At 44.7% G+C, this 27,845-nt stretch overlaps 2 protein-coding genes across 2 annotated transcripts in view; one reads left to right on the top strand and one right to left on the bottom strand.

Moving 5' to 3' along the window:
• The window catches only part of KTN1 (kinectin 1), a 116,069-nt gene extending 109,064 nt beyond the window's left edge, over window positions 1-7,005 (bottom strand). Inside the window, exon 1 of the mRNA XM_018562132.1 lies at window positions 6,871-7,005. The gene's annotated coding sequence lies outside the window, so the exon portion shown is untranslated. The remainder of the gene's footprint in view (window positions 1-6,870) is intronic.
• An 8,572-nt stretch (window positions 7,006-15,577) lies between these two features.
• Window positions 15,578-27,835, top strand: TBPL2 (TATA-box binding protein like 2). Its single transcript, XM_018562538.1, has 7 exons — window positions 15,578-15,642; window positions 21,757-22,115; window positions 23,727-23,814; window positions 23,892-23,983; window positions 25,110-25,277; window positions 26,456-26,550; window positions 27,682-27,835. Exons 1-7 carry the CDS (start codon window positions 15,592-15,594, stop codon window positions 27,756-27,758), a joined length of 930 nt encoding a protein of 309 aa, XP_018418040.1. The 5' UTR covers window positions 15,578-15,591; the 3' UTR covers window positions 27,759-27,835.
• Window positions 27,836-27,845: the final 10 nt, after the last annotated feature.

Genomic DNA, 27,845 nt, shown 5'->3' with positions numbered 1-27,845 from the left:
TTTACAAGGTACCTGCTGGCCATTGCCACTTCTGTTCTGTGTTCAAACAGCCTTGTGCAATCTATACCAAGGAAATGTATAAGCAAGGCATAAGTTATCTGTAGGAGCACATTTATGGCTGAAAAAGCACGCTGTAAAAGGCTAGTTCGGCTCCACCAATAAGGTGGCTCAAAAAGCACCACGACAGACCAAGATCAACTTTTACAAGAGATTTGCATGTACGTTCTGCTGTCAATAACTCTGGATCAATGGATAGTTTTATAATGGGGTTGATTTACTAAAGGCAAATTGACTTTCTAATGCTGGCCATACCTTATGCAAATTTCCTAAAGAAGCAGCCGAAACTCGCACAGTGGGCGCTGCCGTCAGCACCCTTTCGATCAGCTGATCAAAAGGAGCTAATGGAAAACATTTTGAACGCACAGAGCCGGCTGCCAATAAGCAACCGGCTGGCTCTGCCCGGGTATTCTGACAGCAGCAGACAGCGTGCTTGTGAGCATTGATGGAGGAATCTGTTCTAATTTCTTTTTTTCAGCCTGTAGGTTGAACGACAAAAATAGAACAGTGTATGGCCAGCTAAAGTAAATATCCTTTGGCTTAGTAAATGTGGTAAAAATTCTGTATGTTTGGAGAAAAAAAAGAAAATCAGTGATGCAATTATGACCAAGCTCCCCCTCAGAAGGTCTGACAAATTGCAGGTCACATTATCTGGAACTCTAGCTGGCCGGGAACCAACTTTGCTTAGAGCGCTGCCGCCGGGCAGAAAACTACATTTCCCAGCAGGCAGCGGCACAGCGCGGCATGGTCAGTGGGGTCCGAGTGAGGTGAGATGAGGTGACAGCCTCAGTCACTGAGGGAACTTCTGACATTAAAAAAATAAAATAAAATAAGTAATGTCAGTGTCTTATTTTTGGGGAAACACGGTAGCCGCTTTGCAAGGAGATCTCAGCAATGACAGTCTACATGTTTCTCCCAGCACAGCTTTCCTTTACCTCTGCTGAGACCATCTGAAGATGTTCAAGATAAAATTCAGGTAAAAACAAAAAGATTCAGCTGTGAATAGGTGAAGGGAACAGCAATGATAGGGAAGAATGACCATTCTACCATTCTTCATGTGAGCAGCCACTGCTCATACACCAGCCCTACAGAGACGAGACAGTCAAGCTGTCATCTCATGCCAATGGATAGTTTTGGCACTCCTGGAGAAAGAAACATTAACACAGGAAAGAACAAGCGCACATTATCTGACTAATATGTAAATCCGCTGGTGATAATACTGACTGCAGCTCTGACAAGGCTTCGGATATGCATAAGCTTGTTCTAAGCTAGTGACTTAATAGGAAATAGAAGATTGACAGCCAGGCAGTTGCACCTTCAAAAACAATCAGCATTGGCAGCTTCCATATTGCCTTCCCAACATTTTCTTGATCAGGCCTCATGCACACAGGCAGCTGAGCCCGTACAACAATTACCGGCGTATTGCCCTCTGCCAGGGAGCTGTGCACCCAGTCCCATAGAAGTCAATGATTGGATGCGTCTATACACTGGTTCTTGCGTACAACCACATATGTGTATGGATGTAAATCCCTGGACACAGCATATGCAAATACTGGCATATGCCCTCATAGAGCCATTGATCTCTATGGGAGGTAATACGCAGCACCCCAGGCCGGGGGGGTCTGAACATGCCGGCATTTACATTCTATGGGCTCAGCCACCTGTATGCAGGAGGCCTAAAAGGTCAAGAAACATGCATTTCCTAGTGTGCAAGTATCTGTAAAGTAAAGCAACAGCTATACTGTCTACTTGTTGCCTTAAAATTGTCACAGTCCAGCCTACAGCTGGATATACACTGTTAGATTTTTTTTTTTTTCCTGGTTACATCTTCAGGGCCTGGCCAATCAAATGGAGAAGAGTTGAAACCATAAAGAAGGCAGAAAGGAGGTTGGAAGCGCCGGAGAGGATTGGTTTGGCAGGTAAGTCTGCCATAATGTGCTAATATGCTGTGCATCCGACAGATTATGGCTCAGAGCTCTAGCCTCCCCCCACTTAAGCTGTGAGCCTTGACATAGACCAGTGGTGGCTAACGTTTGTGAGCTCTAGTGCCAAAACTGCAACGCAAAATCCATTTATCTCAAAGTCCACACACACTAAAAATAAGTAATTTTTTTAATGTATTTTAATTATTATTTCTTATTACTTGATTTTTTTTACATTTTGTATTTGTATTTATATTATTTACTTTATTTTTCTACTTAACTTTGTTGCTATCACACAGGAGCTAACAGTCCCCTGTGTGACCGCATTTGGAGGTGAGAGGTTCTCTTTATGGAACCTGTCACTTCCAATATAGGAGTTTTAGCACAGCGTTGTGCTGGCTCTCCTGTGACAGCTGGGATGGGAAGGCTGCAAGTGCAGCGTTCCCCTCTCACTGTTCACACAGAGCAGAGCGGAGAACCAACGTTCTCCCCTCTGCTTCCTGCTCTCCATCCTGAACTAATCTGCCATGGTCCCGGGACCCCCAGAAGAGCGGGGGACCCCCAAAAACCACGACGAGGAGGGAGACAGCTAGCAGTGGGGGCGGACCATGGAGAGAGGGCCAGACCAGCAAGCTTATTACAAGTGATCTTGGCGACATGGCCGAGGTCACTTGTACTAAACCAGAGGCGGCTTCCACGCTGTACATTAACCCCCAAAGTAGGCCTACATGTAGAAAAACTACCCGTCCAGCACCCAGTACTGCATATTTCATGCGTTGGGCGATACTAATTCACCTGCCTTGTCTGGCCAGCCACAGGTTCGCTGTCAGACAATAGACTGCGAGATAACTGTCTGTTCACCTTTGAACAAGTCTAATAATTGGCAGAATGTGGGACCTATGCAATGCAGGCACTGTACTCTTCAACTTTCCTCCAAGGAAGATGGAAGGCTCAGCTCCACCACACAGAGATATCATACCAGTTGTAAAAATGAAGATACAACTGTGTCTACCACTCCCGAGTGTGTAAAGGAGGCTATTTCAGAACATCGTCCACATATAGCAATGTTTTCATACCAGGAAGTTCCTGTGTTAGGCTAAAAGGAGAGTCATCCTTTGTAGTCTATTTCTGCACTGTTTTTCCTATTCTTGGCTTCCATACATCACATATCCTGCTGCAGGAATAGACTGCCTGCCGCGATTTGCTCACAGGTGAGTAGCTGAAACACAGCAAAGGCTCCAACTAAAGCAGCCTCCAGTTCTGATTTAGAGGCCGCCTTTGTCATATAAATATACACAATGCAAGCAGAGGCGAACCCAAAGTGCATGTGGTCCTGATATAGGAGGTCACACAAAAGCACAGATATTAAAAAGAAAAGAAAATACCATTATTGGCTGGAAATTCTGCCATGACTCCAATAGTCATTCCAGGTTCTTCTACTGTACATGCATTGGGTAACTTAACCCCTGCATTATCCAGGCAATGCAACTGATATTCAGAAATGTTGTATCATCTACAAAAATCGATTATGGAAATCTTTGTTGACAAAACAAACAGTCCACTATCACAAAATCCAGCCTCTGGACTAGGAATGCAATGATACCGAGTATTTGGCTGAGTATTCATGACTATATAATGACTCACCGCACGGCTTCCTGATTGGTCTAGAAGCTGGCTAATCAGGAAGCAAGGCGGCAAGTCATTACCCCAACCCCCCCCCCACCACCGGCTTCTTGATTAGCTAGAATGTCACCTCCATGCTTCCTCGTCACCTTGTGATGAGGTAACATGAAGCCGGCTTCTGGCCAATGAGGAAGCCGGGCGGGAAGTCATTACACGCCACCCGGCTTCCTTAATGGGACTTCCGGTATCGGTACTCTGTATCGAGTAGCAACAAAAAACATTGTTACTCGATAATCGAAAAAACGGTATCGGTGCATCCCTACTCTGGACCCAACTAAGGTTAAGGGCCTGTTCACACTGCCACGGTGTGATTAACGCATGCTACTGCACAACACACCTACCATACAGTGCAGCAGGTGCGCTGTGCTGCCATTCAAACTAACCCGACCTGACAGCACAGCGCAGAGTACAGCAATGCATAGGAGGTGCATTGGGGTGCCCTTCAAATGAATGACAACACACCTGTCGCAAGGGAGGTATGTTGTGTGGTAGCATGCATTAGTTGCACGGTATCGTGGAGGAAAAAATGCAGTGCCGCAGCGTGAATAGGACTTCAGTCTTAGATGGTCTGAGCTGTAACAAGTCTGAAGGTGCATGTGGTCAGATTTATAGCCTTGTTATTCCGCATAGCGGGATGCGTGGTTGGTAGGCCCACTGCAAGGAAGTTGTTTTTTTTCCTCCTGGAAATAGGCTTTAAAAGAAACCTGCAATGGGAAAATATGGGAGATACCAATGCTGACAGCTTCTCCTAGTGGTCTAGCTGGAAGGTCAAACTAGTCACTGCCAGCAACCAGATCACTTACCTGTGCCTCACAATCCGAATTTTGCTCAACAGTGTGGCACCAACATCACATAACACGATCACTTATAATATGGTTTTCACCTTTCCCATCCTTTGTGGTATCTCAGTGCTGCTGCTGATATCCTGCACACGCCTGCCCTCCAGCAATGGCTGCATGGCATTCCTCTTGGTGGGCTTTCTGATGGTGACAACAGTGGAACACGACTGTGCAATGTGCGTTGTCAGAGCTTCTTTGGGCCTATTTACACCAGGACCGTGCATTTAACACATCTGCATCACGTTGTGTTGCATTCAAGCAGCCGCTTCATTTAAATGTGCCGTCCAACACACCGATAAAACCAGACCTGCAGCATTTTCACCAGCGCAGCACACGACACCACATTGCAGTATTGTACCGCACACTGCAGTGCCTTGAGCTGTCATTCACAATGAATGGCACTGCAGCGCTCCAACACTGAGCCCTGCTACCCTATTAACAATAAAGCACCTTCACACAGGCGATCCATCAGTCTATTTCTGACCCCTGATTAGAAAAACGGACTGCAATGTATCCCTATAAGACATAAGAGGTTGCACATCCACCCATATCAGGGTCTGTCCAGATCGGTCAGACTGAACATGCAAAGTTTCTACCCGGGTCTGCTTTTAGGGCCCATTCACACCACATCCAGATCATATTAAGACCAGACTGTATCCGGACCCAAAATGCATCCTAATGTATCCCTATGCTATTTCTGGCCTCTGTTCACACCAGCACAGTCCGTTCCAGACCAGAAAAATACTGCAGGTCTCATTTTGTCTGGAATGCACTGCAACTGCGGCAAGTTCACACGATTTTCCGGACCAGATCTGAACCTGCCCTTAGGCCCCGTTTACACCTAGCCATGCGTAACGTCACACAAATATGGATTAGTTCACATGCATTTTTGCCACCGTTGTCACGCATCAGCCCATGGACGTTTAAACGGCTGTGTTTGGTGTGGCATTAACAACTAATGGCACCGCATGTAGCGAAAAGGCTTTAAAACGTGCCCTTTGGCACACGTTCACGCAACGCCAATGTGTGAATGGGGACTTGCTGATCTATTGGGGGCAGAGACAAGCAGTCACACATTTGTTTACATCTCGCCGGCCATAGTGATTACACAAGTCCATTTATCCTCCATCACAAGATAAAGGAAGAATCGGTACAGACACCAACGTCACATTGGTCTCCATTATCATGTGACTCAGCCAGGGATCGGTCTACGATCAGATGGGGCCCCTGTGTGAAAGTAAGGCCTCTGTCACACAGGGGTTCCGCCCGTCCGCTCTTCATCCCTCCGCTTCCGTATCCCTACGGGTGAGCGGACGTATGCAGATGACCAGCCAAGTCCGTAAAGCTCCATCAGATGAAACGGAAAAGGTTTGCGTCCTTTTCCATTTTTACGAATGGGTATACATCTGGTCCGTGAGGGCTCGTTCACACCAGCGGGCACAAGACATTGCCTACCTTTTTTTTTTTTTAAACTTTACTGAAATGTGACAATTGACATTCAGCTCCATGCACCCAGCAAAGCTAAGGTGAGGTGTGAGAAAAAGAAACATGTCTGCCCTTTTACGCCGCACAACCAACAAATGTTCTCTCTGTGCCCTAGCACTGAGCCAGCGCGGGTCTGGGCAGACGTACACAGGTCAGAGGTGTATGGTGGGATGGAGTCCTCCATGGAGCTGTACGGGAAGACCGGTCTGAAGCTGGACAGAAATGGGTTCTGTTGTCCGTTTCATTGACAATGTGGATGACGCTTGTGTGAAAAAGGACCCTGAGGGTTGTGCTGCTGATCCCGATTGAAAAGCAGAGCCCTCGTCCCTGGAAAATGATCACATGGAAGCACAGTCCACTCCCGGATCTGGACCCAGGGGACACCCACCATGAATGGCACCACCCCATGTCAAGAGGGGCTGGGAAGACCTAATGTCAGGCAGGAAGGGCCCCGGGAAGACCTAATGTCAGGCAGGAAGGGCCCCGGGAAGACCTGTCAGACTAGAAGGGCCCCGGGAAGACCTAATGTCAGGCAGGAAGGGCCCCAGGAAGACCTAATGTCAAGCAAGGAGGGGCCCCGGAAAGACGATCTCCGATCTAGTTAGATGTGGCTGTAATCCCATCAATAGGGCGGCCTGGACACTGATTAGAGATGGGGGAGGCACAGCACAGCGGACTCCATGCCACATGGACTCATAATACACAGGAATGCCAGGATATCCCACCATTCCACATCGCCGGGAGGTCCCCGGTGGAAGGTAAACCAAATGAGGGACAGTGAGGTTCCCTTCCCCGCCCTCACAGGCCTGTCCTGCACTACCAGAAGGGAAACATACAGAGCCGCCCCCCTTCTCCCTAACCGAGGCCTATCCAGGCCCGGGGACTCACCTGCTCCGAGCCGCCGTTGCTCACGCTGCCCTCGGCCTCCTGTGCGCTGGATGTGCAGTCAGTCCCCCTGCTCTCATTCAGATCCCTAGACGGGAGGAGGGGAGGGCGGGGCCAGAGTAGACAGGAGGGGGGAGAGGGCGGGGCCAGGAGAGATAACCGGAGAAGAGGGCGGAGACTAGAGGGGATGAAAGGGCGGGGTCGGGAAAGATGGACAGAGGAGAGGGCTGGTAGAGACAGGAAGAGACTAGAGGGGAGAAAAGAGCAACGCCAGTGAGTGACGTAACCGGAAGTAATGCGGTCCCACAACTCGATAAGTTCGTAGTTTTGATCGATCACCGGCTTAGGAGCACGTCCGCGACGTGTCTTTACACCCCGTCCACTCAGCCGAGATTGCCGGGTTGGCGGCGCTCCAGGTGTAAGATTTGCTGAATGATGAAGAATTTTACCGGACGGTAATGCAGCGAATATCGCAGGAAGGGAAGACATGTGCAGCACTGTCCTTATAATCATTGACTCTACTATACATGTATAAATGGGATCAGCTTCCTGTAATAAAGAGTAACAATGTTTCTGTGTATATATATATATCTATATATTGGGGGCAGCCATTTTGGACATCTGTGTCTCAGTTGGGGAGATTTCTCTGCACTTCCTGTCCTGTAGCTTCAACGGGAAGTGAGATGATGTCTAAGTGGAAACCCCTTCTTAGACAGTTGTCACAGGAAGTGTCCCCATTGGAAGGTTTCCCCTATATTCCTGTTCTGGAGGCAATTTTGGCTGTGCTGCCACTTACACCGCCGGTGATATTGGTGATCAGGATAATTAAAGTGAATCTTTGTATCAGACAGCAATGCAAACCTGACTGCTTCTAATCCTCAATAGCAGAACTGGTTGGCTCCTCCTACACAGGGGATATGAGAAGCGGACACCGAGAATGGCTATTTATAAGCAATTCGTAGAGCCGTTCTCTCTGCCAGTCTCTGGGAACGTTCGTTCTTTGCAAATAGAGGTAAAAATGAACATTCTTATATTGTTGAATGTAATACCGCATTATGGCCACTAGGTGGCATGTGAATAGAGCCATAAACGTTTGTTTTTGCCTCTATTCGCACATACTGATTGTTCGCAGGGCGAATGGCTCTGCAAACTGTTTATAAATAAATGCACTAGGTGTCGGCTGATCTGGGTATTTCAGAACCGATTACAATTATGGACCACCTTTTAATAACTGACATCGGGTACCAATACTCTGTTTACATCCGTCTGCAGAATCTTGCCCTGTCAGATGAACATATATCCCGGCTTGCTATTTGACCGTTCCCATCCCCTCCTCCACTGCTAGAATGGTATGTCCCAAAGCATCCTCACGTCCTATACCATGTGTATAGCACGTGATGACTCAGGGACCTTAGACGGCTGCAGCGGAGGGGGAGTGAGGAGGAAGGGACCGGTCTAAGAGCGAGTCGGCTTGAAAGATCGGGCGAATGTAACTTTTTTCTTTCAGGACCTAGACAAAAACAAGCGCTTAACCCTTTGCAGTGCAGGGGGGGGTAGCCCCACGGCAAGGGGGCAGGAAAAGTTCTGCTTTAAGAGGTTACTGGCACATGTATGTCTTATCTTGGTGTCATTTTTGTAATTTGTGAGCCTAGGTGCACTGACTGCAGACACGCAGGGTGGCTGATGTACATATGACACAAGGGTAGGCCACCTCGGCATTCCAGCTGCGGTGCAATTACAAATCTCATCATGCCTCTGGGACAGTGGCGTCACGCGGGGGGGGTGCGGCCCACACCCAGGTGACACCCTTGCAGGGGTGACACCAAAATGACTGACAGTCGGGCACTCGGTCCATAGTGCCAGGGGAGAGGAGGGGACCTGGCGGCATACCTCATTCCGCTGGCTGAACGTCCCCTCCTCTCTCTGCCATCACCAAGATGGCCGCCGGCAGGCCTCTTTGAGATGGCTGTGCATGCGCTATGATGTCATTGCGCAGGCGCGAGGTGTCGGTTTTGCAATGCCTTATGGGGCTTGTAGTTCCGCAACAGCTGGAGCGCCGAGGTTGCAACTTGTCCAGGATTCACCCGGACAGTCCGGGTTTTGAATGCTGTGTCCGGGTTTCCTGGCAGCAGAAACCCGGACACAAGATGTCAGGCAGACAGGGGCAACCAAAATGAAGATAGGGGCTACCGGCCCCCCACTGAAAATAATATCACCTGTGATATTTATATATGAATATGCCATGACTCATTCTCCCCAAAAATGTCTGTGTGTCACTAGAGCAAGGGTAGTCCAACTCCGGCTCTACAGCTGTGGTGGAACTACAAATCCCATGAGGCATTGCAAGATTCTCACAGCCACAGACATGACTCCCGGAGAGAGATGCCTCATGGGATTTGTAGTTTCCCCACAGCTGGAGGGCCGGAGTATGGCTACTCTGCGCTAGAGTGTTCGGGTTTCGCTTGAAGAAAAAGGTGACAACCCTAGTTGCCTCCCCCTGACACATGATACACAAGTCTGTCTGGCAAGCCACCTTTCCCTTTGTAGCTGTCAGGAGGGGTGAATGCGGATTCCCCGTCAGCTGCTGGAGGATGAAGTGGATGCAGCGTTCGGCAGCACAGTGCTCAGTACCAGCATGCTCTCTCTTGTAGAACTGGATTTTTTTCATGTCTCATGTCTGTGGCGTGGCCGATGTACTGGTTCCAACCTGCATGAGTAACATTTTGCCAAAAGGTGGTTCTCCCATAAAGTAGAATGGTTGCGCAGACATGCGTTTCTATGCAGCCTCAGCTACAGTTACAGACTTGTTTTATCTTATTCTGAATAAAGTAGGTTAGGGGTTAAATCTCCCATCAGGTTTGTATTGCTTTTATCTGTTTTGTTATGTTGGGGAGATGCACCTTCTATTTTTTCCAGGTGTCAGAAACATGACTATGGAAAGATTTCTTCTCACTTCCTGTGGTGACTATGGAACAGCAAGTGAAGGGAAATCTCCCCCACATGACATAGATGGCAAACAAGACAGTGGTTTATTATTATTTATTTATTACTGGTGTTTATAAAGGCGCTGACATGTTACGCAGCGCTTTATGCTCGGTTCACACCTGGGCGTGCGGAATATGCGCGTTTTCCGCGTGTTTTTGCCGGTAAAAGATACGCGCGTTTACGAGGGCTATCCGGCTGTATCCTAACGGACACACGCGGAAAATACGCCCCAAAGAAGCTCCTGTACTTCTTTGGGCGTAGGGCGTTTTTCAGCGCGTTCCTACGCGCTGAAATACGCCCAGGTGGGAACCATGGCCATAGTCAATCATTGGTTTTCACATGCTGAGCGTTTTACAGCGCGTCAATCATCGCTGTAAAACGTCCAGGTGTGGACCATGCCTTACAGTGCACATTGACATCAGCCCCTGTCCTCGGGGCCGGTTCACAACATAAACAGGTAAGGGAATTTATCAAAACTGGAGCAGGCAATATCTGAAGCAGTTGTGCACGGCAACCAATCAGCTTCTCTCTTTCATTTTCAAATCTTATATGAACAAATTGAAGAGAGAAGCCGATTGGTTGCCGTGCACAGCTGCTCCAGATTTTTGTCTGCTCCAGTTTTGATAAATTCCCCCCAGTGTGTTCCAGAGCGGTCAGCCTATGGAACGCACTGTATCGCACACCGGCCGGCTTCTTGTGTTCAGGGGTGGGAGGGGGCGTGGCACTGCATTTAAGTCAATGGCACTGCAGCCTCAGCGCTATCGCGTGCACCAGAATGCGTGGCACATCAGTGCCTGCGTTCCGGTCCAGTGCAATCTGCAAAAATAGTGCTTGGAGCATTTTTGCAGATTGCACTGGGCCAGAACGCAGGCACTGATGTGCCACGCGTTCTGGTGCGGGCGGGGGGCAAGGCTGCGGTGCCATTGACTTCAACGTACCGCTACGCCCCAGAAAGCTGGCTGGAATGCGATACAGTGCGTTCCAGAGGCTGACCGCTCTGGAACGTACTGTTTATGGTGAAAACCGGTCTTCAAGGAGCCTACAGTCTAAGGTACCTACTGTACATGCATACAAGGGCCAATTTAGACGGGAGTCAACTGACCTTCCAGCGTGTTTTTGGAGTGTGCGAGGAAACCGGAGTTCTATTCCTTACTGCATCCAAAATGGAAACAAAAGGTTTGGCTTTAGATATATTTTGCATTCACTTGCAACGTGCCTTTGTACTTACTAGAAAGTTTGACTACTTCAGGAACAGTCAAGGGGGAATTTTATCAAAACTAGAGCAGACAAAATCTGGAGCAGCTGTCCATGGCAACCAATCAGCTTCTCTCTTCAGTTTGTTCAGTTAAGGTTTGAAAATGAAAGATAGAAGCTGATTGGTTGTCATGCACAGCTGCCCCAGATTCTGTCTGCTCCAGTTTTGATACATTTCCCCATCGGTTCCCAAGCACAGCTCCTTCCCTCCTTGTGCACCATAGCCCTCTCCTCTTCTGGGAATGTCCATGGTCTTTTATGTAGCCATCAGGGAAGGAACGCACCAGAATATTATAGAGTGTCACTTGAGTCTGTTGGGGCTGCTGCTATCACATTCAAGATGGCGTCACCCAGCAGCGGTCTGAGAAAGAAACTCAGACAATGAAAACTGGCCCCCACCATCAAAGGCGAGTGGAGAAATGCCCCCCTCCCAGGTGGTCAGCGACGTGCCCCATTACATTGGTGGCCAGCGGAATAGTGCACCCTTAGATAGGTGGTTGGTATAGAAGAGCTCTTTAAAATTTTAGTTCAGCAGAAAAGTGTCCACTTACATTGGTGGTTACTATAGTGCTTCCATACACTGGTGGTCTGTGGGAAAAGGACCTTCTAACATGGGTGGTCAGTGGGAAGAAATGGGGGTCAATAAGAGGAATGGCCCATGAATTGGTGGCCAGTGGAAGCAATGTCCTTCTTTCGGAGAGCTAAAAAGCACAAGGTGTCTGTGGTTACTTACCTGATAAACAAGAGGAGAGGCTCCACTGTTCTCATACCACTGGCTCTGCATAGTTCCAACACCAACGTTGGGCAAGAAATTAATTTACCACTTACTATCAATTACTACTACAGGTGCACTGAAAGTATGTTTACCATGTCCATAATAATGAATGAACAGGAAGTGATGTAGATCACTTCCCATTCATTCATAATTGAGGATATAGTAAACATACTCTGTCATCAATTATTTACAAACACTCAGCGATCACTGACTGCTGTACCCGCTCTCCATCCTGACACACTATCACAGGAGGCTGGGCGGTGCGAGAGGAAAGCTCAGCCTCCTCTGACAGCAATGGCTGTCTCCGCCCACACCGCCGCTCTCCTCTGATCTGTGGCAGGAGGCGGAGGGGGGAGGAGAGACGCCGGATGCTCACAGCGCTCTCCTCCCGCAGCGCTAGGCCTCCTGTGACAGTTTCTCTCTCCTTCCCGCTGGGACACAGAGCAGCACCCAGCGGGGAGGATAGAAAGAACGGATGAACCGCTATTTCGGCCAAAAAGATGGCACTTTCGGCATTTTGCCACAAGTGACATTTTCGGCCGATATGTTTCGGCGGCCGATATATCATTGCATCCCTACTACCTAGATATGTGATGTAGTCACTGTTCTATTTGTATAATCTGTTTTAGATAGGTTTAGAGACTTATTCCACCTATCTTGAGAGAGATACAGAGGTAGCCCCTGGTGGCCTTCTGAAAATGCTCATTGCCTAGCTGTTATGATGCTCCTGCAGCATCACGTGACCCAGAACAGGTATGCTCTAAGTGAAATCCAAATGCCTCATCTACACATGCATTCTGAATCAGACGCCCATAAAGTTTGAAAAGCCATTGGAGAAGCATGTAGCATTTCCAGAAGGAAAGATAGCAATAGTAACCTATATACAGTACATCCACCTGAACAGGCTTGCTTTAATGCCTCCAGTACGTATTAGGAACGACCTGAGCAGCGCACAAATCATTCTCATATTACCGCCAGGCTTTGCTGTTACATAGAATGTCTTTGTGGGAGTGTACTATGGAAGCTATGAAAGTAATGTCTATTGTCTTGTGGAGGTGTTATATATAACTCTACTACCTGCCTCCGGCCTTTCTACACATTCCTGCATGCCACTTCCCCTCTTAAAGCACACAGCTGTCACATTTCTGCATGTATACTCTGACACAGAAACATCCTTGGCATGTGGAAGACCAAATCTTTCAGTTTATACTCAAAGCGCTGCACAAAAGCAAAGCACACATTAAACATTGATCAGGACAAAGTATAAAACATCTCCACTAAGAAAGCATCATACAGCAGAACTGAAGCCAAAACTTTTTTTTGCTTAGTTTTGGATAGGGTAAGGGAGGGTCATAACTAAGGATGCACCAATACTAGTATCGGTATCGGGGCTGATACCGAGTATTTGGGCAAGTACTCGCCCAAATGCTCCAATATTTACCTCCAATACCAGAACTTCTGGTCAGAGAGAGATCTTCCTCCAACCGGCAGTACCGAGGGAGCATGGAACCGGCTTCCTTTCCCATCAGGAAGATGGGCGGTGGGTTATGACCCGCCTCCCGGCTTCCTGATTGGTCAGACTGCCTAGCACCAGTAAAGCCGGCTTCCTAGCCAATCAAGAAGCCAGGAGGAGGATCATGTGTCGCCCAGCTTCCTGCTTGGCTTCACTTGTTGCTAGGCAGCCTGACCAATCAGGAAGTCAGACGACATCTCATGACTCGCCGCCCGGATTCCTGAGTGGTCAGGAAGCCAGGCAGCCTCAGGAAGTGAAGCCGGTGTTCTTTCAATAGAACACCAGTGTATACGTACTACACACCAATAAAGTATTAAAATGAACTTAGGTCAGACTAATCCAGCATGTTAGTCATCTGAGTTGTCCCACTCAATATGGCTGCCGCTTGCGGCCATATTGAGTGGGGCAACTCACATTAATTAGGTACCAAGACACTATCTAGTTCAAAGTACAAAATGCTTAATTTTATTTAGTGTATATAAATAAAAGATAACTAACAGCATATACTTACATTTTACACACTCTCCAATCATATTATATCCCCATCTCACACCCATTCACCGTATACATTCTTCCATATACACAAATCCCATAAATGATCATATGTCGAAAGCGAGAGATTAGAGATATTTTTCGATGTGTTTCTCGATTATAGAATTCCACTTCTTCAGGAGTACAGTTGGGGATATTCTACAATATCATATTAAAATACATTATTATCATATAGCTTGAACCAATGTATATCCAGAATGACTGATGTAAATATGTCTTTTAAGGCTGTAGATGGTGGCCCGGTTTTGGAATAAGGTATAATAAAATATTTAACTTGACATAAATGATATATCAGAAAAGAATGGTGACCATGTAGCTCTTCATTTTCGTTTGTTTTTGACCCGCAATGCAGAGCTCTAGGCCTGAGCAGCCAATAATTGGTTCCCCTGCACTGTCACATGGGGTAAACTGGGCGCAAACAGTGTGTCATTACTGACAGTGCAGGGTACGGTCAGCAGAACCGTTCCTATAATGAGACAGCCTTAGACTGTTGCCTCAGGCGGCATTTCTTTGGGTCACGTGGGTGGTGGCAAGCAGAGCAGCATGGCCACTCTACTTCACAATGTTTGCAGTGTGCCTTTTGCCCCCTTTCTGGCCAGAGCGTCCCAATTTGCTGTAAGCTGGGCAACCTGGGACACTCTGTGACTATTCAGTCCCAGAATGCAAATCGTTCTGCGATTGGAGGAGGGGGATCCTGTCTTTCATCTGCCTGTCCTCCATTCACGGAACGCATGCATTCAGGAAGAGAATACTATGAGTTCTGGGTGAGAGAGGAGGGCAAGCTGTGCCTATGCTTCACAGTCGCAGCTGCTGATCTTAACCTCCTGCGGTGCCAGAAGTTCAGTGCTATGGGGTGTATACCGGCGTCAATGGGGGTGAAATTCATAGCATTTTGTAAATGTATATTTGTTTATAACAATAAGTAGCAGCTAGCTGGACATTGGACACACTTCATTAGAGGTAAGTCATGTCCCTGGTGCTGTATACTCAAAAAATGAAACTAAACCTTAGCTTTAAAGGTTATAGATCACTGGATAATATCTGATATCTAACTGGCAAGATTTGAAAAGAATTGGCCCATGGCGTGCCAGCGATCCGGTCACCGGCAACAACTCACCAGAGACAATATCGCTATGCAGCGCAGATAAATACTCACCTGTTTTCATACATTGCTCTCTAGCTGGCTGGATGATTGAGGCCTTAAACACTTGCTGTTGAATATCACTTGCCAGCCATGGAGGAACAGCTTACTTATGCGGCCACTGAAGGAGCAGGCAAGTATTTCCCATCCCTGAAATGCAATCCATGACGCTGGCGATTCGTTGCCATCATTAGTCTCTATGGCTCTTCCAAAATGTTTCATGGCCTAAACCCAACACAAAACCATCTCCACCAAGAGGGATCAGTGACAGGTGCTGGATGATAATTAGAACACATGAGTGCAGATTGGTATTAAAGGGTTGTTCTGGTTGGACTGATCCTGACATCTCTTCTTAGAACAGGTGAAAGAAGCAAGCAATCAACATTTTGTCTATAATCAACAACGCTGCAGCCCATCCAACCAAGCTTTGAAATAATGCATCCTGGGAAGTGTCTTTCTTGTGAGAAACTTCTTGCTGAGTTTGGAAGAAGTCTTACAAAATGGACGAGGAGTCCTCTCTGGAACGGTACTTAGACCAATGTGAAGCTCAGGTAAATCTATCTGTCCTGGTCAGTGTCATTTATACATTGAGCAGAGTCATTATCTGCACACGCTGCAATGCACATTAAGGAAATGGAATGTATTTTTGCTCCTTCTGTAAACAATAAAATCTGCATGTTAATGCAATGCATGAATAAATGTATATCAATGCAACGCCAAAGGATATAAATGCATGTCAGCATGTGCACATTTAGCAAGCGTCGGCATGTGCCAAATGCAATGGAAATGTTGTGAATCAGCCCTAAGGCTATGTTCACACCATGTCTGGAGCAGATCTTCCAACGCAGTGCAGGGCATTTTTGCCGTGATGTTACCGTGATTTATCCACGTCACAGTACAGTGAATTTTTGTTTTATTTTCCATATATAACCCACTGGAATGACACGTTTTCATGGCAACCAAAGATATTGTCTTATTGTCCTTGAAGATGAAACCTTCCTGCTTGTTGTTCACAATAGCTGTGTGTTGTGTTGCAAAAAGGTAATACATGCAATACTTTGGGCGCGGGGGGTGCGTATGGTGTGGGTTTTTTGTTACCCAGCACAACATATGCTGTGGTGTGCATGGCCCCCAAGACAGTGAACAAGCCCCCTAGCAACTGGTTATAGTTTATTGAACATAGCCAAAAAGCATATCCTCTGCCATAAAAGTAATACATTTGTTCTGGTCATGTTTTAAGAATTCTATCTCACTGGCTGTCATGCTGATCCATTGGCTTCAATTTTTTTTACTTTCTGGCCTTATTTGATTGATCTAGGGCAGTTAATTAAGGAATAAGGACAGACAGCCGGGAGACTTAACATTTTCAGGATGTCAGTAAATGCAGCCTACATATGACTGGTGTGCTTTTAGATATCTTTACTATTCGGCCTGACATTTGTACCTTGTCCACAGTGCATGTGGCTCGGAGCTTCATTTGTACTAGTGGTAAGCCCAGGGATCTCAAGTCTCCCTGATGTTCATTTATATATATATAGATATATAGATATATAGATATATAGATATATAGATATAGATATATCTATTATTATTTCCTTTTATATTCTGACGACCGCTGTAAAAAAAAACAACCAAAAAACAGAAAGGGCACCTCCCTGAAATGAGACGGCAAACCTCCCTGAAATAAGGTTTTGCAGGTTGGGATGTCTGTAAGCCTGTCGATGAGCAGGTGACCTGCACTGAAGGTTCAGTGAACCTCTTTACCAAGTGTGTGTGTTGTTGCCCTTTACCCATTTACTCTACTCTATTAAAAACGAAATAAAACATTTTGTTTATAAATACTTTAATATCCATTGATCATTCTGTTCCAGAAAGTGAGTGAAGCATATTAGACCAGTCTGCCTGCTCTGGAATTTCATTACTATGAACAATAAGCACTCCAGCCTGGTAAAAGCAAACCAAGGTGATGATCAAGAAATATGTAACCTGTTGAAACACACACCCGGGCAATATACACCTGTGTGCTGCTGTTTTGCATGTTTCTGCTGCCACCTAGAGTGTTTCAATAGGATGATCTTTCCTGCTTGCAATGTCTTCAGGAATGACCATTCATGTAAACGCCTGTCCGTGACCAGTACTACGGTAGTCACATGTGCAATAAATGTGTCGTGCTTTTTTTCCTCCCCAAAAGTAATAATGTTAAAAGCGATTTGTCTCATACTGTGTATACACCAGCATGCCCTTGGTATGTCAGAATAAAGCAAATCTAGTGTGAAAAGAGATGAGGTACATTATTGATTATTCTCCCAAGGATTTTCTAAAATGGCATAGGCAGCTTTGTTGGTGCTCCTAGAAAAGAGGACAATTTGGATCACAGTGATGGTTATTCTGCTGTTTGGTGTCCATGTGTGCACCACACAACACGGACCAGAGAAAGCAAAATAGTGACTTGACTAGGGAAATCAGAAAATATATTGTTAAAGGCTTGAAGTACAGTTGCAAACATTACGTATAAGGTTAATGGGAGCCAAGGAAAACCTCCAAAATCATGTAAGTGGAACTTCAAGGTCGGGTACATTAGTGTCTGATTGAACGAACTGTACATTTCTGATAGACGGTGGATTCAATGTAAGAAGACCTGGGAGAACTTCACTTTTGAAAGGAAAACATAAAGCCATACTGGAATTTGCTGAAATGCATGTTTACAAGCCATAATGCTTCTACAAGAATGTCCTTTGGGCAGATGAGACAAAACTGGAGCTTTTTGGCAAGTCATATTAGTTCTATATTCAGATGAAAAAAATGAAGCTTTGAGGGCAAGTTCATACCACAAACAGTGCATTCCAGCCTGATTTTGTGCCGGAACGCGCTGGATCATATCCCGGCCAGCTCCCTGTGTTCAGGGGAGGGGGTGTGGCGGTGCAGTGAAGTCAATGGCACCACAGCCACCCCAGCCGCAGTGTGATCGCCCACACCCAAACGCATGGCACATCGATGCCTGTGGTACGGTCAGAAATAAATGCTGCAAGCACTATTAATTTTTTTTTTCCTGACCGCACCAAATCGGGCCGGAACGCACTGCTTGTGGTGTGAACTAGCCCTGAAAGAAAAGACCATACAGTACACTACTGTTGAGCATGGTGGAGGCTTGATTATGTTTTGGGGCTGCTTTGCTGTATTGGCAAAGGGTGCCTTGAATCTTTGAAGGGCACAATGAAAATCTCAAGACTTTCAAGGATCTATGAAGTACTGCCCAGTGTTGGAAAGCTTTTAGTTGAAGGTCATGGGTCCTTCACCATGACAATGACTCAAACCACACAGCTAAAAACACAGAAGAATGGCTAAGAACAACATTGGACTGTTCTCAAGTGGCCTTCTTTGAGCCCTGATTTTAATCCAATTAAACATCTCTGGAAAGAGCTGAAACATGTAGTATGGAAAAGGCACCCTTCAAACCCTAGACGCCTAGAGCAGTTTGCCCAAGAAGAGCGGACCATACTACCTGTTGGCAGGTGCAGAAGTTTCAGAAATGGCTGGTTTGCAGTGAATGTTTTTAAAGGTTGTGTAACAAAATGTTAAATTAAGGGTCCCATCATTTTTGTCCATGCCGTTTGCGCAAAAAAAACATTAAATAGTGGGATTTTCCTCCCAACTTATTGCCTACTATGAAGGCACGTCCACTGCATTTAGTAACCTTTTGTGACCTACCCAACTGAACTAAGCAATTTGAATTACCTTAGTTCACCTACCTGATTTGCTGCTGAAACCCCCTCTACCAGAACTTGTCACAGAGAGGATTTGGACAGATGCATGTTGAACAAGCTTGCAGCTTGAAACGTATTCTAGGCAGGTAAATGAACACTTCTTTTCTGGTACAAGAGGTCAAACCGAATTCCTACACAATCTTGGGACCCATTTGCTGCTCTTACATTTCCCTTTTTCCTTTTCTAGACACTTCCTTTAGTGAAAACATTCCAAAGAATCCAAGAAACCACCCCTGCAATGGTCCAGAGACCAAGATCACGCTCCAACATGCATAGACAACTATCTATTCAGCCATATATGCACCATTTTTTGTGGCTTTCTCAGATATTCTCCTTGTTCATGAGTTTGTGCTATTCTCTGGGAATTTTCATATTCTCATCACAATTTATCTTTGAAGTTTTGAATCTGTCGTATTGTTGTCGTCCGTATTTTGTTAATCCATCCTGGTTTGTACCCTATGAGCGGAAGTCGCTGCATTTGATCCCCATGTTTACCCACTAAGGGACTTCAGAGGTTCCACCAGCACTGAACCACTTAGTATAAGCAGTAAAACGTGCATTAACACCTAGTCATACTCCTTTTTCGTCACTAGATGGAGTTGCCTCCACTATAGTGTGTGTCTTCTCCTTCCTGACTCCTTATTATACAGGATTTATATAGAGCAAACAGTTTATGCAGCACCTTAAAAAAATATATATAAATAAAAATGGAGGGAGACAGTACAGTTGCAATACAATTTCAATATAGGATGGTTAGGATGGGCCTGCTTATGAGCTTACAATCAAGTAGCAGGGGCAAGTAATACAAAAGGTAATAATTGTGTCTGGGATGGGTAATGGATGAAGTAAAAGGACTGTTATGTTGAGGTGGGATAGGCATCTCTGAAGAGATTAGTTTTATCAAGGATCACCTAAAGGTGGATGGCATAGGACATAAGTGAACATATTGGGGTGGGGAGTTCAAGAGGATGGGAGACACTGGAGAAGTCCTGGAGGTGATGAGAAAGTTGGAGCGTAGGAAGCCTTGAGTGGAGAGGACGGTTTGGGTGATATTTTGAGATGATGTTGGTGATGTAGCTGGGAGTAGAGTTGTAGATGGCTTTATAGGTTCTTTTGAATTTTTTACTTGTTGGGTAAATGGAAGCCAGTGGAGGGGGTGGCGGACTCTTGTCCGTACGGTGGATGAGTCTGGTAGCAGCATTCATGGTGGACTGAAGGGTGGGATCGCCTGCTTAGTGGTAGGCCAACAAGGAAGGGAGTTACAGTAGTTGAGGAATTACAAGGGAGTGAATTGGAATCATTGCAGTTTGGCTCGTTAAAGGGCGAGTTTTGCAATTGTTGCGGAGGTTGAGTCGGCAAGATTTAGATAGTGGTTGGATGTGGGGCTGACCGGAGAGCTCAGGATCAAAGATTACACAGAGTACACTGGCTTGATGGGAGATGCTGACTTTAGTGCTGTTAATTGCGATGGAGAAGTTGGGGGTGGGGACAGGGGAAGGAAAAATTTAGCTAGATTTTGGACAGATTGCATTTGAGGAAGTGGTGTGGTATCAACGATATCTCGGTGAGTAATTAGTGATGCGTAAGGAGACAGAAGGGGTGAGCTGGGAAGTGGAGAGATTGGATTTCATCAGCATAGAAATGTTTTTGGAAGCCAAGGGAGTTTATCAGCTGACCCAGGAAGGAGGTGTAGATAAGAGTAGAAGGCGCCCAAGCACAGAGCCTACTTTGCTCCCATTCCTTTTGCCCAACCTGGGACATTTTGTATTTCTTGCAGTTCCTTTTAACTAGCCTTTCCAATGTATAGATTCAATTTTAAACTAGCTTTGCTCAACACTAGGCAGTTCACAACATCTGAAAGAAGGCCATATTCTCTACCACTTCAAAAGCTCAAGACAAAGTTTGTTTGTTCAAGAAACCCACTTTTATGGCCATAGTATCTCTAACATCTCTAAATTTTTTACTTTTATTTTTTTTTACTACCTGGTTGCACGGTAACAATCAAATGGCTAAATCAAATAGAAATGTTCTACAAACTCTAATGGATATGTCTGGCTGCTTTGAAGTCCTTAAAATTTAAATACGGTTCACTATGTGGCTAACATCTACTTTCCCAGTCACGATCAGGTTCATTTCATATCTGTTGTCTCTAGATCCAGGTTTGACATCCTCATGCTGGAACTCAACTTTTCTTCAATAAATAAAAGTGAAGTGACATTTGCGTAACTCTTTAGAAACCCTTACATGAAAACTAGGGATGCGCCGATACTAGTATCGGTGCAGATACCGAGTATTTGGGTGAGTATTCGCCCAAATTCTCAGATACCTTCCACGATACTGGAACTTCCAGTCAGAGGGATATTTCGATCAGTGCGATCAGGAAGCTGGGTGGCGAGTAAGGACCCGCATCCCGGTTTGCTGATTGGCCGGGGGGGCGGCTTCCCGGCCAATCAGCATGGAGCTTGCTCCCCAGCCAATCAGGAAGGCGGGTCATTACTCACCGCCTGGCTTCCTGACTGGCCAGGAAGCCGGCTTAATGCTGATCGGCCGGGAAGCCGGTTTCCTGGCCCAACACAAACTGGACAAACATGCAGCCGTCTTCCCGGGCAATCAGGAAGCAGGGTGGCATGTCATTACCCACCGCCTGGCTTCCTGATTGCCCGGGAAGCCTGCTGCATGCCAGAGGAAGTATCGGCGAGTACCGAAAGTATCGGTACTCTACCAAGAAACCGGTATCGGTGCGTCCCTAATGTAAACTAAAAGTTTCTGTCTGGAGTTAGCTTTTTAATGTTTGATTGAACATTGGTGTAGCTGGCTTCATTATTTTTAAAGCTGTTTTTGTGCTTCATGGTCCTGTTTTTTTTTTGTTTTTTTTTAATTCTTACATTGTCCTCTCTGCAGGATGTCCTTGACTCTTCTCCTCAAATGTACACGCCAATGACTCCCTATGATGACCTGAATATTCAACCAATTTCAGGAACATCCTATAGATCTGATCAGGACCAGTCCAAAGATCTTTCTGCAGATTTGGACCTGAGCTTTCTGCCTGATGACCTAAATCCTGAGCATGAAGAAAAGAACAACCTCACAGAATTACAGGATAGTGGGATTTGCTTGGATTCTTCTGGCCTCTCGCATCCGTACACCCCCTGTGAAAGCCGAGATGCTTCCAGCCTTCGCCCCTTGCCCATCACTCCCATGACACCCATGACTCCAATGACTCCTGTAGCAGAGTCCTCTGGGATTATTCCTCAGTTACAGTACGTTCTATGACCAGGTGGTTTGTGTGAAATGCAAAGCCAAATGATGGGGAGTGACGTTGTAAAAAGTCCCTCAGTGAGGGCAGGGGAAATGCAGTGGTTAAAGCAGATGACAACCCAACATTTTGGTAAACTTGGAGTTCCTGATTGGGATTATGCATGTAGATTGAATTGTGACTTTGTTCTAATTTCACTTGCTGCATGATTGTACTAGGTGAGTGACTCCAAACACTACTTGCATAGGACCATGCATAATTAAGTCAGTGACTCCAAGCACTGCTACCTAGAGACAGCCATGCAACTGGTATTTTCAGAGATTTGTTAACGGCTAGTCTATATTTTATTTTTAGTTTGTTTGGTATTTGTGCTTTCTAATACATCACAAAGAATTCTAAGAGCACTTTGGGTTAGCCAAAGAGCTAAGAATTTTGCTTGGTCTAACAAAGGGTGTGAGTCCTTTTGACTGCCGAGAGCTTTGTAAACTATTTGTTACTTTAAGCAAAGTTGTAAAGTTAAAAACCTAAATGGCTAACAAAATGTCACCTGCTGGCTCAAGACTGTAATATTTTCATTTAGCTGGACCTGCTTACATCCCAAACCTGAGGCATAGTTGTAAACTAGCCGCACAGTAATGAATGTGATTAGTTAGCGTGAAGACTTAAGTAGAAGTGTGAATGGGGGCCTGTCTGTCTTATTTTGCCTCCACCAAAATATGCAGCTATGGTAAGCAAGACCACCTAATGATAAATATGGAGATGAGAGGATGAGTTGTTATCGGGTGAGTTATTTTGGTGATGTTGGGATACATCGATCAGCCTGCTCTTGCTTTCCTTTTGGCTCCGAAAGGGATAAGAAATAGGGTATTGCTAGCAGATGTTAACCATGCTAAAGGCAATTTAAAAACCGTGGGGCTTGCTGGTTCAATAGTAAACATCAAGCTCCTCTTTCATGACCACTTATGGTGGCTCAACCCTGAAACCTTTTAACTCTTCTCTTTATATAAAGCTTGTATTAGTTTCAGAACAACCCACACATTTTGTTTAGTTAACAAAACTTTATTATTCTCTAAAACTTGTTTTGTATGTTTTAATTAGAAAATAATAATAATCTTAATCTTTACTTTTTTTATATTACATAAAGATAGCAGGATTAAGCCACTATAAGTAGTTATGAAAGAAGTTCATTTGAACTACAACAATGCTGAAAACCCCTGCATTTTAAAGTGAAATATAGTATTGTTGTACAAGCTGATGGTAAAGCATATTAATCTGACCCTCTTCTTTACCCCTGTTGCAATGAATCAGTTACATTCTGTTTTTTACTTGTGCAGATCTACCTGCCCCTGTGACAGCTGTGTGCCTGACTGACCAATAAACGAGCTTTAACACCGTCACATGGGAGAAAGGGAAGAGGGTCGTATGCTCCCCTGTACACAAAATGCCAGATATTTTCATTCACTCCTAGTGATCAAATGGGACAAATGATAGTCTGTAAAGCTGACAAAACAATTTGTGATTTATTTTTTTATTTAGTGTAAAAAAACAAATTCATTTATATTATACTGGAATTCAGATACCATTGCCACAGACAAACCTTGTGTTCTTCCTGCAGGAATATTGTGTCCACAGTGAATTTAGCTTGCAGGCTAGACTTAAAGAAAATCGCCTTGCATGCCAGAAATGCAGAATACAACCCAAAGGTGACCTTGCGTGTAAAATTACACTTCCATATATAGGATGTTAATTTACTATAGCTTTTTTGTTGTCTTGACCCTAGAGATTTGCAGCAGTTATAATGAGGATTCGGGAGCCACGAACAACAGCACTTATATTCAGCTCTGGGAAAATGGTCTGCACGGGGGCAAAGAGGTAACGTAGGATGTTTAGTCTAATTGCCAGTGTAGAATGTAGAATGTTTGGGGTGCCTTGATTTTATGAGACCTATGAAAAAAGGGCTACTTTTTAGGATTACATTTTCTAACTTGCTTACCAGTCTGTACCAAAATGTTAGATTTAATTTAATCTGTGCTTATTCTCAGGAAGGAGTAATTGTTTTGCTTTTCTTACAGGGCTAATTTATAAAAACTAGAGCAAAGAAATGTGAAACTGTTGCCCATTGTAACACACATTCCATAAGTCTACCTCTGCTATGCATTGCATTAATGCAAGTTAAAGTGACGCTAAACTCTGGAGTTGATTCTTAAAAATACATTCAAGTACCTTAACTATTAACAAAAATGTATCTTGTGTATCACTCTACTGTAGATCCTCAAATAATCTCTGAATTCATGCTGACACTCTCCTTCTGGAGGGTGACTACTTTTGTTCCCCATGGTACCGGTGCATGTTGAAAAGTAGCCAACCTCCAGAAGGAAGGACAGTATCGGCATGGATTCAGAGCTGAATTCAGAGATTTGAGGTTCTACAGCCAGGTGACACACATAGGGTCCAGTTTTAATAATTAAGGCACTCCAATGCATTTTTAAGATTTTACTCCTGAGTTTAGTGTCACTTTAAGGTGCACTGCTTTAAGGCAACCTATTCATCTTGAATGGGTTAGCATTGACAAAAAGAACATTACCCGTATTACCCTTCTAAATGCAGCGCTCCACAAAGCAGAGTAATTGAATTGCCTGTTAATTTAACAGCGCGATGGGGGTACCATTCCGACATACCATGGTTTGCACATTGCAGTAACGCATAAAGATTTGAATGGGAGCCAAAGTTTTGCAACTGTAGACAAGTTTGGTAGCTAATGCATGCTGCAGTTTTGTATCTTTCCAAAGATGAGAACTCCTGTTGAGGGAATGCCTATAGCTAGAGCTCTGTGCCTTTTTCTGTGAAAAGCAGGGAGTCCATAAGTATGTGATGGAAATTCTAGGGCATTCTGGACAGAGTATTGTCACATAAAGTGTGTGTGTGTGTTTCCAACAAAACGCTAGTTTCTTTAATATACCTTCAAGCTAGCATTATTCAGAAGGTAATTGTTTGACAGTGAAGAGCAGTCCCGACTGGCAGCAAGAAAGTACGCTCGAGTTGTACAGAAGCTGGGATTCCCTGCCAAATTTCTTGACTTTAAAATCCAGAACATGGTTGGAAGCTGTGATGTTACGTTCCCCATACGTCTAGAAGGACTAGTTCTTACCCACCAACAGTTCAGCAGGTAAAATTAGCTTTTATATTGAACAGTCACATTTATGCTGCTAATATTTCCCTGGAATCACATTTTTGGGTTTGGCTATGCTTTAAAAATGAGGAATTCTATATTAATTTACTGTGGTCCCTGCACATCTGGTCCCACACCATTGTGTTTTACACTCCACTTTGAAGGTCCTAGGAGCCACAGCCCCATGCTTAATGAAATGGCCAGTCATTCCTTGCATTGGGTTGGAGAGGAGTCCAAATGACCGGAATAAATTATGCAAATTGTTCTGAGTTCTGTTGTGATTTTGTCCATTTTGGTCATTGACTGAACAGAACTGACTCTTTGCATCTGCATGTCAACTGAGTAATGATAGGTCAGCAGCCTATGTATCTCTGGCGACAAATTCTTTTGTACATCCACAAGGAAAAACCTAGAACCTAAACTAGCACAAAACTCAAGTTGCTGACAAATGTGCAACTGACTATAGTAGCATTTGGATCAGCATGATGGGTCAGATATGTTTTAAGAAGGTTGGTAATATGTTGGTCTCTTTTTAGAGCTCCATTTTAAAAGTCAAGGTGTCTGAGTGCATTTAATGAATTTAAAGCGTTGGGTGATTTCATAATGTTGGCTAGTATACCAAAGGCTTTGCTCCGCATTAAAAATACAAATAAATTTAAAGTGCATTTCCAGACAAAATTCTCATTCTAGGTAGTCATTGGTTAGGTTTTTAGTGCCTATTTGTGTAATTTTATTAGGAGATTCAGTCTTGGTGACAGTCATTGGAAGAGACGGTAAGGGGTACTCCAAACATTTTACAGTTGGAGAGAGGGGGGAATACCCAAATGGTAATGTGTTCCAGTGAAAACTGTTGAAGACTGACAGGATTGCTTCTAACTTTTGGGCAGGAAGTGAGACCTAATCTCCCAAAAGAGACCCGGACAGTAATGCGCAAAATTGCAACTGCCTTTTACTGGTATTAAAAGCAGTAATGCTACAAAATAAACCAGTGCTGAAATGAGTCAGTATTGCAGAATACAGCATTCCAGCATTGTGCCAGGGAATGCATGTAAAAAATCCATTGCTTGCTGAGTTTTAAACTTTTAACTATTTTTATTTGGAATTGTGTGCACTGGTTAAATGTGCTTAATGTATTTTGAAAGGTTCTGTAGTTCATATGTGAACGTTTCTTCTAGTTATGAACCCGAATTGTTTCCAGGCCTCATATACAGGATGGTGAAACCAAGGATTGTACTGCTCATTTTTGTGTCTGGGAAGGTGGTATTAACTGGTGAGTCATTCAGCAATCAAGCTATGCATATTTGCTACTTAAGGGAGGTTTCCATTGTCGGAGGGAGTGGTGGTGGTCAGTAGTGCAACAGACTGCATTGATTTGTGCTGCTTTGCTGGCCACTGGAGCTTACACTTTTGCCAATTGCCTGCAGCAGCAGAGTTTAATAGGCTTAGGGGGTGGATGGTGGTGTCAGGTTAGTCTCTAAGCCATAGATGGTCAAACTATAACTCTTTTGCCTCGAGTTGTACCTGCAAGAGGGAATGAAGCCCACTGCCAGTAGTGTTTTTTACATTTACGTAGTAGATGCACAACTAATTTTAGCATACTATGCAACTCTATCCAGCATCTTGGCACTCTACTTGGATACTTCTAGGGAATAGATTTACAACCTTCTTCATAAACAATTCTGCCCATATAAAATGGGGGTAGGTGCTTTCCCGAATGGTAATACTACTTTACATAGACTCAATTTTTCAAAATAAAGCTCAACTTTTTTTTTTTTCTTTTTCTTTCCAAATGCTGATTTTGTATGCAAGTAATTTATTGAATGCTGCTCCTTGATGGTTAAAAGTTGGTTTCCTACAGAATCAGCTGGTCCCCTGAGCACTGATCCTGTTTTAGGGAGGCTCCTTTCCCTTGCAGGGTCCTATGGAGCCACCCTTGTGTATGCTAGTAAGCTGTGTCTCCTCAGGCAAGGCAATCTATTCCCAGTCTCCCCACTCCTTCCTGTTTCTTACTCCAAACTAGTAGATGGGACACCTGCTGTAGATCGACCCTTTTGTTATCTTGTACTGGACAGGAAGTTCAGGGAAGCTGAGCTGAGTGTTGATGCTGTTGGGAAACTTGAGGATTGCAAGTGTTTGGGCTAAAATGTAAAGAATAACTATTTTTGCTGGGCAATGTATATTTGTTCTGGATTCATTATTGAAAAACAGTTTCAGAGCTTAATACTGCTTTATCCTTTTGATTTTTATGGTCCAGGCCTATTGATGGCTAGACCAGTATTTGGTCTAATGTCTGTAGAACCTAGTGACATAGTTTTTTCGGCTAGCACGGGTGTGTAGGGTGAAAAGGTCCTGTTATGTAATGCTATTAAATAAATTTCTTCCTCTGGTGTTTTTTTTATAGGTGCGAAAGAGCGTTCTGAAATCTATGAAGCATTTGAAAATATATATCCGATCCTGAGAAGTTTTAAGAAAACTTAAGTGCCTCGTTCCAAGGCAACTAATCTTTTTGTATGTTATTTATGTATATAGTTAATTAAAAAAGTGTGCTTTGTAATATTTGTTTGG

The sequence above is a fragment of the Nanorana parkeri genome, unplaced genomic scaffold (genome assembly GCF_000935625.1).
Source record: "Nanorana parkeri isolate BGI_ZX_2015 unplaced genomic scaffold, ASM93562v1 scaffold20, whole genome shotgun sequence".
NCBI classification, from domain to species: Eukaryota; Metazoa; Chordata; class Amphibia; order Anura; family Dicroglossidae; genus Nanorana; species Nanorana parkeri.
Note: the sequence above shows the minus strand (reverse complement) of the source record. Positions and strands in the feature narration are given on the sequence as shown.

Excerpts from the sequence above, each read along its gene's own strand:
- TBPL2 (XM_018562538.1), top strand. The coding sequence starts at position 15,592 with ATGGACGAGGAGTCCTCTCTGGAACGGTACTTAGACCAATGTGAAGCT. Across the intron at positions 22,116-23,726 it reads GGGATTATTCCTCAGTTACA|GAATATTGTGTCCACAGTGA; the intron begins GTACGTTCTATG and ends TTCTTCCTGCAG. Across the intron at positions 26,551-27,681 it reads TGGGAAGGTGGTATTAACTG|GTGCGAAAGAGCGTTCTGAA; the intron begins GTGAGTCATTCA and ends TTTTTTTTATAG.